We start from the raw sequence: 16048 nt of genomic DNA, 5'->3' as shown, positions 1-16048 counted from the left end.
TAAGGTCGACTAAACTATGAAGTTAAAAAACATTCAAGTCAATATTTTATGCGTATGCAAGGACTGCATAACAATAATTATATACTGTTGTATTTGTTAAGATACAGGTAGATGTACGTATTACATTGTATATACGAAATCTACTCAAACAGAACACTTACGCTGTCACCATCTTATTGTTGTAACAGGTTTTTCTTTCACTAAACCTCCTCGATATTTTAATGTTTTAAAAGTGATAAACTTGTCAATGTGTTACATCGCCATAAAAACTCGTCAATCACCATATTAGGTATGACCACGCATTTTTCAACAACACACCTTGGTGCCCCCAGACATTGTTTTAAAACTCCATAAACGACACCAAAGGCTTTTGACTGGTGAGTAAGGGTATCAATCAAGGATAACATCTTGAAACGAAAGTTTTATATTGGTAGCGAAACTATGAATATAAAATTTAAAAAAACCGGAATTGTTTTATTGGGATACAATGGAGTGCATTTCCATCATATCGTAATGAGCTTCCACATATTTTTGGTTGTAATTCATCTTACCCCCAGCGGTCTGTGCCTATCGATGGGGGGACAGGCCTTGTAACGCAAGGAGGGTCCAGGTCGAAGAATTTACGGAGTGTCAGAACTGTTTTGATTTATTTGAAAAACCCATAAAGCATGCATACGGTATTGCCTTGCATAACAAATATACATAGTTTAATGGAACGGATATCAAGAGGCAAGCCCAGCTTGTTAAGTTCAATCATTATAAAGGCTTGTCAATAAATTATATATTATGGTAAATTTATGACCCATATAGATAATGAATGAGATGCGTTTAGATTAAACTAGGTAATGTACTGCAGGTATACTAAATGAACTTCAAAGGATGGATATATGTTTAATTTAACTTAAAAAAAGAAACTTTTACAGTTGAAATTATCTGCATACATGTATCACTAAAATGTGTAGGAGTTTTTAATGTATACAAATATATCTTAACAGTATTAAGGATTGCAATTACAAGCTCTGAACATTTTGAAGGAGTGTTTAATCTACGTTGTATAAACTTGTGGATGATTATTTATGTCAAAATATTTTTTATTTATTTCTGCATTAATTTATTAATTTAGTTTTTAATTGACATCTAAATGGAAGTTCCTTTGGAAGAGACTTTGAAAAAAAACCCTAAAATGTAAAGTTTGATATTAAAGATGGAAATGTAGCAAACAACATTTTGATATCGAGTCAACAAAACTCGATTTTATTTTACTTCTCTAAAAACCTGAATACCATGCCTGATGTATGTGTATGACATCGTTTGTGTTCAAGAGACTTGAGTCGTTCTGGCTATTAAAACCGAACTATCTTAATGTTGGTCTAAATTCTTTAAAATATGGACTGGCGAAAGATCCATCTGTAAAGAATCTGGTCATTAAAATTCTTATCTTTGTTTCTTTGTACATATATTTATCTATTCTATTGGCCCATAAGTCTTGTTTAAGAATTATCTCCCTATAGTGTTTAGATACTGGTCGTAAAGATGCGCTCTCTATCGTATACACGAAGCGACTGCTCCAAACTTATCGGGATTCGAGAGGGGAACATTTTTGGTTGACGCCCGGTAGACAAGAAGGCATCCAGCACCCCTTCCGAAAACTCCGTCCTTAGAAAATAAAAAAATCGATAGAATACATTTATCATAGTAAGGAATGCTTCAAATGTGTAGCTGGAGAAGTATTTCGCCAAACGCAGAGAGGACCCAAAAAGGCGGACCCCGCAGAGACAGTAACCTTTGGTTAAACGCTGCTTTTTGCTTTGCGGAGTAACCTAACTATCTTTAAAGAGAGAAATTCTAGCCTTGTAAACATTAGGCTATAGACTGTCATTCCTAAACCAAGTAATTAACGAACTCGCGCAAACCGACAAGATTAATATACATGTTTCATTTCATTGTCTGTTTGCATAGGAAATTAAATGCATCAAACGGGTATTATGCGGTTAAATTGAAGATGAAAAGCAAAACTCCTCAAACGTTTACTTTTGAAATCTTTTTAGTCTCCCAACGCTAGGAACTTCTCCGAGAGCGTTTTCCTATACAAGCTGATAAATAAATGGGTCCTGCTATAGACTGAACATTCTGATAACCCCCTTTAAATTTTCACTATACGATGTATTGAAGACTTAGATACTCAAAAAAGTCAAACGTTGAAACTAATTACACAATGGTGTATATAAATTGATTTAAATCTTAACACCTGCGCACGATTTCACGTTAAATATTTTTCTGTTTTTAAATATATGTTATGCTTTTAAATCCTTAGTAAATTTTTTAGGGGGGGGGGTGATAAAAGTTTCTAACGTTGTAGATATGTACAATACCAATTATCAATCAAGGTTTGCCTTTTTAATGTTTGATATACCTGTATTTAGATAAAAGTAAATATTATAGGCAATTTATATATTTCGAATGCTACAAAATGTGTTCGGTTCAAAAGTTGTTTTTTTTCACATTAGTTTTCTTTGATAGAGCGGTACTTCAGTATTCATATAAAAACAGTGAGCGATACTGCAGTAGTGTTTTAAGTAATCTCAGGGCAAATTAAAAAAAACTATCATTATGTTATATTAAACCGATCAAGAAAATTCCCACTAACATACCGGCATAGCCCCACTGTTTGTTATTTGGTATTTGTTCTATTGACATTAGAAATATTCTTCCTATGAAATTTTTCCAAAGTCAACAGAACTTATCAATAGTCTAGAGAGCTCATAAATCTGAAATTTTCTTTGTAAAATCTTCAGATAAATGATTTTTCTATCGCACTTGTTTGAGATCTATAGATTGTTGTGGATAGCTCCACATCGGCCGTAAAGTATAAAGGGGGTCCTTGTACCATATTTCAAACCTTCAGTTCAAAAGATGCCCACTTCTTTCGCACGACAGAATACAAATGTTTACTAAACGCCGCGATGACACAGATATGTGAATGATAAGTCAATTTTAAGAGAACGCTTGAATTATGGCAAGAAAATTAACACTTAAAGGTGAAATATTGTTTGAGTGTGTTGTCTTTCCTATGCAAATAATCCTTTGCTTTACTTGCCTCACACCTCGAATTTTAAATCGACCTGAACCTTTTGCGCTTGTCTGTAAGGAACAATATAATTTTTCAAAGGCTTATCAAACAATTATATTTTCTATTTGCTTAGTTAAAGTCCACGATTCAACTGACAGACCATCAATTGAGATGGAAAACGTAAGGATGTTTAAAAGGGTTTCATAGCATCTTTAAACCACCCAACAATGCCTTTGAAGACGAAACATGCATGGCAATTTTCTTTTTTTCCCTCTCATAAGATATTTTGAAGAAACTCTCAGTCCGTTAAAAATAAGTCGAGAAAAGCCTAAGGTGTAATAGTTTCACACGAAAACGTGTAAAAAGACCAAGAAGCGAACGATGCTAGATATTGAAGGTCAAAATCTTTAAGTTTGAAGTCCAATAAAACAAATTCACGTTTGGGTCAAATAAGCGGTAAATCTCAGGGTCCACAGACCTTGTGGGCAATACAAAATCACGACTAATGATACATTTTTCCTAACAACAGATACTTCCTGATTTCCTCTTGACTTCATCTTCTTCATAACAAATTGCTTCGTGAAACCTCGTACCAATTGGTCGAGTGGCCGGACCTCTACTCACTCGTCTTATGTTTCACTTTTCTTTTAAACATAAGATCATTTATCAAATTAAATTTGTAAAAACGGGTTGTAAAGTTCGTACTTCCCTAATGTTTCTTTTGATACGGGAGAGCGACCTGCAACGCAAGATTAAGTGGTTTTGTGTAATTAATAGCTTTTATTTCAAACTTTTTTTTAAATTAATGTAAGTGTATGCTGTACCTTTAAGACATTTATGAGATGGCTTCGAAAGCTACTTTACACATTGCGATCGCTTCGTATTACTATATCCTTTCACTATGTTTTAAAACGTCAATATATGAAGTGTTCAATGTGAATGTGATACCAGATCAGAGGCTATTGTATTATTGCCTCTCATTAAATCTGAAGATTTTTGTTTTGTTTTGTTTTGCTGATTATATTTACAGGAAATCTTGTTTTATAAATAACGATGTTAATACTTCCGGGCGAAAGAAAAAGTTTTAACTTAAATGGCTCATCGTGAGTTGACATTTTTGCGACAGATCAAATCAATTAATGTGAGGGAATCTAAGCAATGGGAAAAATTACATAATGTTTCAGCAAAACGGGTGATCCAAATCAAATCCTTATTATTTTACATTCAAAAAATATCAAAAATAGGGGGGAAAATCAACAACTACCCCCCCCCCCCCCCCCCCTCAACCAAAAAAAGGCAAGAATTCCACTTTGATGGGAGTCCAACCATTTAAAAAAAAATATTTAACAATATTTAGAGATATTTCTGAGTTTGAGGGTAAATATATTTTAATATTGTTATGATTTGATTATTTCGGTAAATTATCTTTGATATTACCAAAAATCTTTATAAAGCATAAAATGATTTTATTTTTCTCAATATGTATTGGACTGACTATGTGTGCACACAGCTTGCATTTATATCTTACTTCTTAGCTCAATAAATATGCCAAATGCAGCGGTTGTAACGCGCGTGTCACTTAATTGCATTCAAGAGTCGACGGAAAAAATATTTTTGTAACGAAATAATATGGGCGCCTGAACAAATACATGGCGCTTGCCTCCCTCTTCAGAATAGCTTATTGCCAAACCTGTATGAAATACATGTGTATCTATTACTTGCTATTGTACTTCAGAATCGCGAAGACGCAACACTTCAATTAAGTACTAGCAATAAAATGAGGGGGAAAAATTTTGAAATATTTATTGCATAATTCTTTAAATAGAAAATGAAGTCCAAAGTGCAAAAGAGAGTGAAAGAGAAAGATGTACATTCCAGTCCATAATATTACTAGTTATAATTATTCAAGGTCAATATAAAAAGAAAAACAGAGAAGAGTGATTAGTGCCTAGAGCAGCAACCATAGGTCTAAAAGTGCACAAAACAGCCATGCGGGAAAATCAAAATAAAAAAATAAGCCACGGAACCTACCCCTTATCTTGTGCAGCGTCCAGTGGAGCATCTAACATGAGGAATAGCAAAGACAAAACCACAATCATTTTCTTCAGGACATTTCCGGCTCTGAATTCCTTCAGTTCCCACTGGATATGTCGATTTCCTCAAACTTTCTCATCAGAGAATCACTCAAATTCGATGATTGTTGAATATGGGTATCCATTGCTAAACCAGAATCGTCTTAAATAAAATTTCTTTGCAAGAGGCGGATCCAAATGAAGGAAAAAAAAATATCAGTCATCTAAAACATTTGTCGCGTCTTCACATTCAAGAATTGATTTATTGTATATTTGTTCAAGGGCGAAACGAACATCTGATATCCTTTAAAAACACTAAATACAGGCTTCCGCTCGGGCACCGAATCGTGAAATGTTATTAATTACGTCTTAATTAGGTGTAATAGCTTATTCCTGTTCATATATAAACCGATTCTCGCCAATGATTGCGGGCCTCAAGAAGCATCCATTTAAAGAGAGAGAGAGAGGTAGAGGGCAGCGTTTAATTTAAATCGATACAAAAAATCAGATCTACAGCGTTGTGTAATACTTCGTCACAAATAAAACTTTCATGATACCCTCTCTCTTCTGCCGAGCTAACTTCTCAAAAAGCAATTAAGACATTCCATATTTAGAAGTATGTACATTCCCATCTCGTGAAATCAATTTAATAACCGGGAAATCTTCTCAAAAATTGTTAACTGTCATTGCATTTCAATTACGCTTTATAATTGATTACCTATCCACAAGTCTTCTTGAATTTTGGACCACATGTTTCGCTAAAGAGAAAATATCTCACCGATTCGTCGTCGGACGGGGCAACTCGAAGATAAGCACCCGCGGTGCACTTCTGTGGCCCTCTAGTGTATTAATTACCGGAGATGTTGAAATGACGTTGCGATATCTTCATGAGTCCATTACCTTTGCTTTATCAGTCCAAATATTGCTAGTGTGCTTTCTTTTGTTGGGTATATATTTCTTATCTAAACGAGTGGAAGTTTACCCCTTATAGACAGGGGATCTTCACATATTGCTGAGCAATTCGTATTGTTCGCACTGGAAAGGCAGGAGAACTGTATACTTTAAACGTTACTTGAATTTACATAAACTCGATGCCGTCAGCAAAGTTGATGGGTATTATTCAAACTGTGTTAAATTTATAGCAAATGAAGTGTCTAGTCTCTCCAGATTTGTCTACATCGTAGGGGTTTTCTCCGTCATTGTCAACTGTCACGGGCACTTTTGGAAGCGACTTTTGTCCTTCAATAAAAAGAAGAGCTAGATGGTAATAATTGCATACCACAGAACGATAATCCCCGAGGCACACAAAATGAAGCATGTAGTTACCGATTTTCTGTCGATGAAACTACATGTCTGTCACATAAATTTTGTCACATGTACACATTGGATACGTTCTTGTGGCTCCTTTAACGTTACAAAGCATCCCGCATCCTTACAAGCTTAGCAACAATCGGGTGCTCTATCGATTATTCCGGAACGCACCAGACAGGATTGAGTTTTATTCATTCCACATCCTGTGCAGCAATTTGTTCCACTCGTGAGTATCGATAGCACTGAATGAAAAAGAAAACTCACTTTACTCACCTATATCAAATGTTATATTTTTGGTCTCCATTAGTTGAGAAACAAAACATGCCGACTATGGATTCAAAATTATATCGGCCTTCATTTATCAAACCGCGGGTATCAATTCAATCTGTAAGGTATTCGATAACTACAATTCAGAATTTATAAATTATCACGTTTGACTTGACAAGCTAAAGTTTTTCCCCAAATATATCTGAAGATATACCACGGTAAATTTTAGATATAAATTCATCATCTGATTGTTTAGTGTGGGATTTTAGTCAGCAGTGATCTGGTTAAAGTGATGGGTTTTTTTTTCTTCGAAATTATAAGTTTGAGACCTAATGTAAATAAAAAAATCCAAAAATGTAAATAATTAGTTTCTTTTTAAACATGTTCTATGTAATTTAGTTTGGATGTTTTGAGAAATAGTTGACGTAAAAGCCCTGTGATAAGATTAGTATTTTTGTAAAAACTATGTGAAAACTACATGTATTTTCTGCCATGCATGTCAAATGCCATTTTTTTTTAAAAATAATTAATATTATTGTGATTAAAAATCAAAACCTTAAGAACGTGCAGAAAATTATTTATCATATTTTGGTCTGCCACCATTGCAATATTGTCAACTAAAGGTCTGTACAATAATCCAGAGCTAAATCAGTAATGATAATTACATATTTTCAATACAGTCTACATAACTATCAATGATGAACTCACTCGAGTATGGAATCAACATTAGATCAATTCTATGTAAGAATATAAAAGCAGTGGCCACGCATAGTCATCTATTGTCTTCATTCTTCGAAGTTTGATAGACTTTGATGAGTAAAAAAGCCTTATACTATTTATTTGTTGATATGTTGTCCCGTTGCCATGCTAACAGAGTGTGAAGGTGTCAAAATGACATTTTAAAGCTTATTTGAGAATTTATTGAAAGTAATGACAACAATTTAGGATTTCCAGAGTAGAAGGTATCATAAAAAAGTCATTTTTTCGAGAGGAAGAAAAAATGTTATGAAGGAACTCATATTTTCAAAGTATTTCCATAGCATATAAACGGAAATTTTAAAATATGATTTTTTCATTTAATTTTTTACACACTGTTATAAATGTGCAATAAAGAAAAAAAAATAAAAATTGAGAACCGTTGCTATGGTAATGACCTAAAAAATAATCAAATTTTAAAAATATTTTGATATTGATTGCTGAGAAAAAAATCTTTGCTTCCTTTAATTTAATGCAATATGAAGAGAATTTAAATTTTGAAGTATATAATTGCCGTTGCTATGGACTTTACAAAGAGTAAGTATTTCTGTTTGATGTGTATTATGAAAATTTCGGCAAAGTTATAAAAAAAAACCCTGCTAAATTCTCTTTTAAATTTTTTCCCTATTTCTTGGCTTTGTTACCATATCAGTGGGTGTCAATTTCAAATATGAAATGTATGTTTCATGGAAGTTTACAGGGAATGTAAAAATATATACGTTACTCTCTGAAAAACCCAAAAGACCAGATTTCAATAATTTGATTCTTACAAATGTACATAAAATTTGTATTAAACATCAGTTCAATATAGAATATTCAATAGATCTATATATAATAATACTGGAGTAGTTTTTCTGGTATGATGACCATTGAGGTTTAGCTATTTGTGTAGTACACTGTACACCGCGAGCATGTAACGGTCAAGACAACTGAGCTCACTTGATGCATGACTATCGATAATCTAAAATAATATTTTTTACATAATGAAATGTATATTTTTTAAATGTATGTTTAAGATGCAGTTGCCGATACTTGTTTTAGCATTTGTCATCATTTCAGTCACTCAAGAGTATAATTATAAACGACTCGTTTATTTACTATGGACGTTGCTATCTCTCTTCGATAATGACGTCATGTTTCTTTATCACGATAATTAGCTTTGACAAATTTTGTTCTCTTATATTAAAAAAAAGCATAGACGTACTTTTGAGTTACTAAAGCTTGTTAAAAATTCAGTACATCCTTTCTTTCTAATATGTTATTCATATAATCTGCATCAATAATCTATTTTCTTGAAAAATATTATGTATTGATTTTCCAATATGCAATATTGGTATGACGTCAACGTCTGCAGTCATGCAAGATCATTTTGAATCTCATTTGTATGATGAGGACATTTTGTCCTGATTTTTATACAACGGTTAGTAGTCGTATGTCTGGTCTGGTTAAGCCCCTTTCACAATTGACGCACGACCATTTTACACCACTTTGCGATCGAAATTTTTGAGCTTCGCACGAGCTCTTGCATACGTTGCACGAGCCCTCGCGTTTGCATACGTTTTACTGGTCGCATCAAGTCTCCATTGAATAGTGGACATGCACACAATTCAGACGCGACCCAACGCGATCCAAATTATCGCAGTGCAACGCACGAACATTAGTACGAACGTTTTACAACGTTTTGTGTACTCGCAAGAGTGATGCACAATTTTTAAAGGTCGTAAGATGAATTGCTGCTGTAAATGCGTGTTTTTTTTGCGACCTTGAGACTGTTGCTCAACATGTCTCATGTGAACTTGCAACGTTTTACAATCATTGCACGACTTATCAGCATCAATATGCCACTAGCATACGGTGTATACCCTGTATAAGTATCTCTGTTTCAGACCACAATTGACAATATACATTCATTGCATGATGGTGGGGGAAATATGAAGATTTATTACTCCAAGAAAAATCATATTTACCGAGGGCTTCGCCATATGAACATTAATGCAATAAACGTTTTATTATATCGAACAACATATGATTACTAGTAAACAAAATACGTTGATTTCTAAAAATTGTCTGACTTTTCAATAGCAATAACGTCGTGATTGTTTGATTTCCTATGTTACTGTCTCACTTTTCTTTCATAATTTCGAATCATATATAAGTTTGTTTTGTGATATAAAGAGAATCATAATGACTAAATATTTTTGATTTAATCATTTTTGTCTGCATCGTATGCTCATGTCGGCTTTTTCATTCCTATGAAATGGCCCTGTAACGTGACTTTCTAGACCAATCAGATATAATAGAATAATCATTTTGAGGTATAATAATAAAAGATGCTGCATCTCTGTTTCTTCTTGGGCGGCATGATCTCTCGCTTTCAACTATGTCTACTGAAGAGCGTCGGAAATGGGCGGTATATACCCCCTCTGACTCGCACGAGCATTCGTACCATGGAACGCATGATCGCACGTCCAATCGCATTGGCGCACGTTCAATCGTCCGATCACCTGGTCTCTCGCGCGATCCTATCGCATTATCTTTCAACAGTCCCTTTTATTGCACAACAGTCGCATATAGACGCAAGATATGTCGCAAGTTTTATTGCGTTTACATCGCACAACGCTCGCTTAGATCGTGCGAAATTCGTACGAATACTTTTTCAACTGCGATTATTTCGGCAACAGCTTACGATTCATATCTCATTTTTTCGGTCGCACGAATATTTTGTCGCCTCTGATCGTGCGCCAATTGTGAAAGGGGCTTTACCTGGTGACTCATGATCAATAACCGACCGTCTTCATTTATATAAAAACATATATCAAGAAAATATTTGCGTCACTTATGGCTATGATTTTCACTAAAGCGCTGGGTAAGAAAAGACAAGGATGGAGCTTAAAGCCCCTTTCACAATTGGCGCACGAGCAGAAGCGACCAAATATTCGTGCGACCGAAAAAATTAGATATGAATCGTCAATTTTTGCCGAAATAATCGCATATGAAAATAGTATTTGTACGAATTTCGCACGATCTAAGCGAGCGTTGTGCGATGTAAACGCATTGAATCTTGCGATATATTTTGCGTCTGTTTGCGTCTGTTGTACAATGAAAGCAACTGTTGAAAGATAATACGATAGGATCGCGGGAGAGACCAGGTGATCGGACGATTGAACGTGCGCCAATGTGATTGGACGTGCGATTATGCGTTCCATGGTACGAATGCTCGTGCGAGTCAGAGGAGGTATATACACCGCCCATATTCAGTAGACATAGTTGAAAGCGAGAAACGATGCCGCCCAAGAAGATACAGATATGCAGCAGCATTTATTATTATACCTCAATATGATTATTCTATTACATCTGATTGGTCTAGAAAGTCACGTGACAGGGTGATGTCATAGGAATGAAAAAGCCGATATGAGTATACGATGTAGACAAATATGATTAAATATTTAATCATTATGATTCTCTTTATATCTCAGAACCAACTTAACTCTCAATGATTTATGAAAGAAAAGTGAGAAAGTTACATGGGAAAATCAAACAATCACAACGTTAAAGTTGCGACTGTTGAAAAGTCAAACATTATTAGAAATCAACGTATTTTGTGTAATCATATGTTGCTTCGTATAATAAAACGTTTATTGCATTAATGTTCAGGGAATGTAAAGATTTATTACCCAGAAAAAACAAATTTCTCTCGGGCGAAGCCCTCGGGAAATATGATTTTTTTTAGGGAATAAACCTTCATACATGTATTTCCCTCACCATCATACAATAATTGTATATTGTAAATTTTGTTCTAAACAGATATACAGGGTATATATACTAGTTGTAAAGCATGGCGCAATGATGGTAAAACGTTGCAAGATTACATGAGACATGTTGAGCAACAGTCTCAAGGTCGCAAATCAGACGCATATATACCAGCGATTTATCTTACGATCTTTATAAATCGTGTATCACTCTTGCGAGTACACAAAACGTTGTAAAACGTTCGTACTAATGTTCCTGCGTTGCACTGCGATAATTTGGATCGCGTTTGGTCGCGTCTGAATAGTGTGCGTGTCCACTATTCAGAGGAGACTTGATGCGACCAGTAAAACGTATGCAACAAATGTGAGAGCTCGTGCAACGTAAGCGAGGGCTCATGCAACGTATGCGAGAGCTCGTGCGAAGCTAAAAAAATTCGATTGCAAAGTGGTGTAAAGTGGTCGTGCGCCAATTGTGAAAGGGGCTTTAGTGGTGAGAATTCCTGGTACATAAACGTTAAACATTGTACGAAAACGTCGAAGAAAATTCAGCCACATTTTTAAGGTAAAAGATTGCATATTATATGTTGAAGTTCCCTATAACTCGTTAGTGTATTGATTGGCTGCGGTTTACACTTGCTTTACGACTAAGTACCTTCCGATCCCAGGAATGACTCAAAATGAGCGGAAGTACGCAAAACTATTAATGCATTATCTATTCTACATGTAAAAAGATTAGTAATTAATGGCATTCCTCATCGGTTTATCTATCTATGTAACAGATTATTATTTTTTTTGCAATTTTAAATGCAAATCATAGATTTAAATAGCATTTATTAGTCATAAGTTCCAAAGAATCTTCGTTGTGGTACGATAGATGAAAACACGACCTAAAAGCAAAACAGAGGTTGACCGATAAGTTACAGATTTGAAGTCTTTTATCAGCATACTCGTACAACTGCTTCATGTAGTGGTTTTTCTTTAGGTACAATGCAATTTATTTTGTAACATACATGTAGGTGCTCCAATTCCTTATATACTATTGTATATATATATATATATATATATATATATATATATATATATATATATATATATATATATATATATATATATAAATCCAAGAAAAACCTCAGTGGTCGGTGAAATATATATAAAACTTAAATAAATGAAAACACAAAGATCGAGTAAAACATAAGCGCTTTCATTTTCTTCAGATGTTTTACAATACTAACATGGTAACGTCATAACAAACGTTACCATGTTAGTATTGTAAAACATCTGAAGAAAATGAAAGCACTTATGTTTTACTAGATCTTTGTGTTTTCATTTATTTAAGTTTTATATATATATATATATATATATATATATATATATATATATATATATATATATATATATATATATATATATATATATATATATATATATATGTCAAAATTTAAATGGATTTTAATATTGGATATTTATATATTTTTTTGACATTATGACACTTGAAACTGTACATGTGCATTGTTTGTGGACAGAAGGTTTTTGCTTTTGAAACACAATTTTTTTTTCTATTTTTGAAATTTCGGTCCAGATCAAGAATCTAAAATTTTGTTTGAAATCTGATATTAGTGAATTTATAGTATACGTATGGAGATAATATGCATGATGCACTGATTAATATGGAAACAATCTCTGGTTGTTGTACTGTAAAAATTCAAACATTTTGAATCATATGACATCATTGCGAGTTTATTAATACTAGTGATGAATTAAAATACTATAAATACCAGGGCCGCTACTTACAAAGAAAACAATTGGTTCGAGGTGTATCCTTGAACTAGAGCAAACCTCTGAGTTTTGTGAAAATCGCACGTCAACAATCTCCATTAATTGTAAGAATCCAGTCTTCATTGTTACTAAGAAGGTAAGACAGTCGTGTACGATGCGTCATCTAGTGAAATCATCTATTTAATCGAAAGGTGATAATATCACTTGTAAAAGAATGATATTGTTTATTTGAATAGGTGTTCTCATCTAATAGTTGATATCTGATCACAAATGAAGTTTGAAAGAGTGATACCGTCTATTCGAATAGGTGATATAATAACTTACTCGAATAGGTGATATCACCAATTCATAAGCTGAATAGGTGATTTGACTAAATGACAATAAATACTAAAACGGCGCTTCATAGACGGTTACTTGTACATGTAATAGATCCTGAACTGACAATTGGTCTGGAGGTAACAACCGATACAATGATAATTATTTATTGATACATTATTATAATTATTTATTATTACAGATACGATGTAATAATGATATGATTATTGAACTACACCAACATTGTCTCAATGAACAAGGTTTATTATATAACATTGTTGAAAATAAAACGTGGATTGTAGAGTTAGAAATTGTTCAAGACGCTGGTCGCAATTTCCGGACTGCTTGACTTTGAACTCTGCCAGAATGGAACGGGGTTGTTGCTTAAAGTTACGTAACATAGTTATGCCATAGCCAAGCCTGATCGAGGTGGCTTTTACAATATTCGTAAAGAACCCACAGAAACTTATGTGTATAAGCGAAAGTATATAGACAAAAGATGGATGGAATGGATTAAGCATAAGTGATAAACAATCATATTATTTAAATCAAATTTAAAGTACTGAAGAACTGACGGGAGTTGATTTTGTCGATGTTTATTTATTTTAAAATCAATGAAATGTTATTTTGCATGACAAGTACATGTATTTTCTAATTTGAATTACGCACATTTTTATAATATGGACTTTTTTCGACAAGAATGTCGAGAAACCCCCATATGAATCATGTTAAATAATATCTAGATAAAATTAATTCAATCAAACTATGTATCAGTAATAGAAATATTTCTCGAAAATTGTATGGATCCAAGCAATATTGAACTCTAGTCTCGTTCAACCAAACGCTCGGCTGACACCGTAAATCTCCGACAAGGATTTATGGAGACAGCCGAGCGTCGAGTTGAACGAAACTATAATGAATCTGGTGTAGGAATACATACAACTACAAAAAATATTTAAATTGTTTGTACCATTTAAAATCTGACTATTTTCAAGGTATTATAAATAAGTTTCCTTGAAAAACAAAGCTTTAGCATACATTACATCTAATTTATCAATTATTTTCAAGAACTAAGTCTTGTCAGCAGCAATGATTTTTGCTGAGGTCCAAACACTGTTTCACTTTCGTTTTGTCTGAGTAACTGCATAGGGGAGTTGATTAAAATCAACTCCCAAAAATAAATATACAAGAAATGAGAGACGCTTGATATTTTAGAATGGAATATAACTGACAAAAACAGATTCACAATCACATCATTATACACTAAGTTTTTTTTAAAGTGATGATTACTTTTGTAAAAGTCAAAGTCATTTGTTCATATAATACACGAGTGCTAGAACTGTTTTATTCTTTACACTTTCTTAATTCAAAACTTTTGAAAGTTTTTTAAAGTGACACATAAATGCTGATATTATCTAAGAGAAATAATATCAAGGTTATCTTTTGAAAAAAGACCAAATCACACAGAGTTTCAATTTTCCCTACGGTGATATGCAATTTTTGTCTTTTTCATAAATATGCTTTTTTTAATTGTTTTAAAAATCAAGCTAGAAAGTTAGAAGTTTGTGAACTAATATAATGTGTGTGTGTGGGGGGAGGGGGGGGGGGAGGTGAAAACGCTTAAATTTGAATATCCTCATTATGGGAATTTACATGATTGTGCTTTCATTTTTAAAATTCAAAAAAAAAACTTCATTCTTGAAAAAAGGTACATAAAACCAACTCTGAAGAAAGCCATCTGCGTTGAAAAAAATTGTTGTCGACCGTTACTTTATTTTATTTTTAAATTTGACACAGAAAATTTGAAGACGAGAATATTATTTATAAAAAGAAATGTACATTTTTAAAATGCAAAAAAAAAACTTCATTCTTGAAAAAAGGGTACATAAAACCAACTCTGAAGAAAGCCATCTGCGTTGAAAAAAAAATTGTAGTCGACCGTTACTTTATTTTTTTTTTTAAATTTGACACAGAAAATTTGAAGACGAGAATATTATTTATAAAAAGAAATATACAGAAGTTAAGAATCTAAGGAATGTTTACGTAAATTTCAACTACAACGGTTGTAAATGAAGTGACTATATCTGTGACCTAAAGTTCACATACAGGGGCAGAGCATATTATGATTATTACATAAAAATCAAGCACAGCAACAGTAACTGTAAAACAAGTGACTATACTGTTATGTTAAATTCACGTACATCGGCTTAACATGGATTGTCTTTTATAATAGTTACGTAAAATTTTCGAACAGCAGCTGTACATGTACATGAAGAGACTGCAACTTATACGCAAAATTTACGTACAGCACGTGTGCATAAAGTGCCTATTACGTAAAATTCACCCACATCGTCTGTACACGAAGTGACATTGATAAAAGTTACCATCGATAACTGTTACATAAAGTTCACTAAAATTAAGGGTATGGGTGCCTGTGTATACACAAAACTAAGAATTATAACACAAATCTGTATTTCAAAGATCATATACAAGTAGGCACAACATTTAATATATTTTTGAGGAAGCATATTAGACAAGAATGCTTTGTGTAGCACTAGATCGTTTTATTCCTAGTCTCTTGTTGCAAAAGTCGTGCTTTTTGCGATTGTGTACATGTGGTGCTACAAACATCAATAAAAGATAGATAACTCTTAATTCCAGTATGTATCAACGCTAATTCAGTAGGTGTGAGAGTTTCATCGTACATACAAAGTATATCGTTTTAAGCAGTT

General features: G+C 33.3%; 1 protein-coding gene across 2 annotated transcripts in view; it reads right to left on the bottom strand.

Annotated features, from left to right (window-relative positions):
• LOC128160181 (protein Wnt-7b-like) overlaps nt 1-5987 on the bottom strand; it is a 33884-nt gene extending 27897 nt beyond the window's left edge. The window contains exon 1 of one of the 2 annotated variants that reach the window (XM_052823462.1): nt 5102-5987. In XM_052823462.1, the coding sequence (XP_052679422.1) occupies nt 5102-5169 (68 nt within the window). In that variant the 5' untranslated portion in view covers nt 5170-5987. The remainder of the gene's footprint in view (nt 1-5101) is intronic. The other variant, XM_052823464.1, reaches the window with a different exon arrangement.
• Between the last annotated feature and the right edge of the window lie 10061 nt (nt 5988-16048).

The sequence above is a fragment of the Crassostrea angulata genome, chromosome 8 (assembly GCF_025612915.1).
Source record: "Crassostrea angulata isolate pt1a10 chromosome 8, ASM2561291v2, whole genome shotgun sequence".
Taxonomy (NCBI): domain Eukaryota; kingdom Metazoa; phylum Mollusca; class Bivalvia; order Ostreida; family Ostreidae; genus Magallana; species Magallana angulata.
Note: the sequence above shows the minus strand (reverse complement) of the source record. Positions and strands in the feature narration are given on the sequence as shown.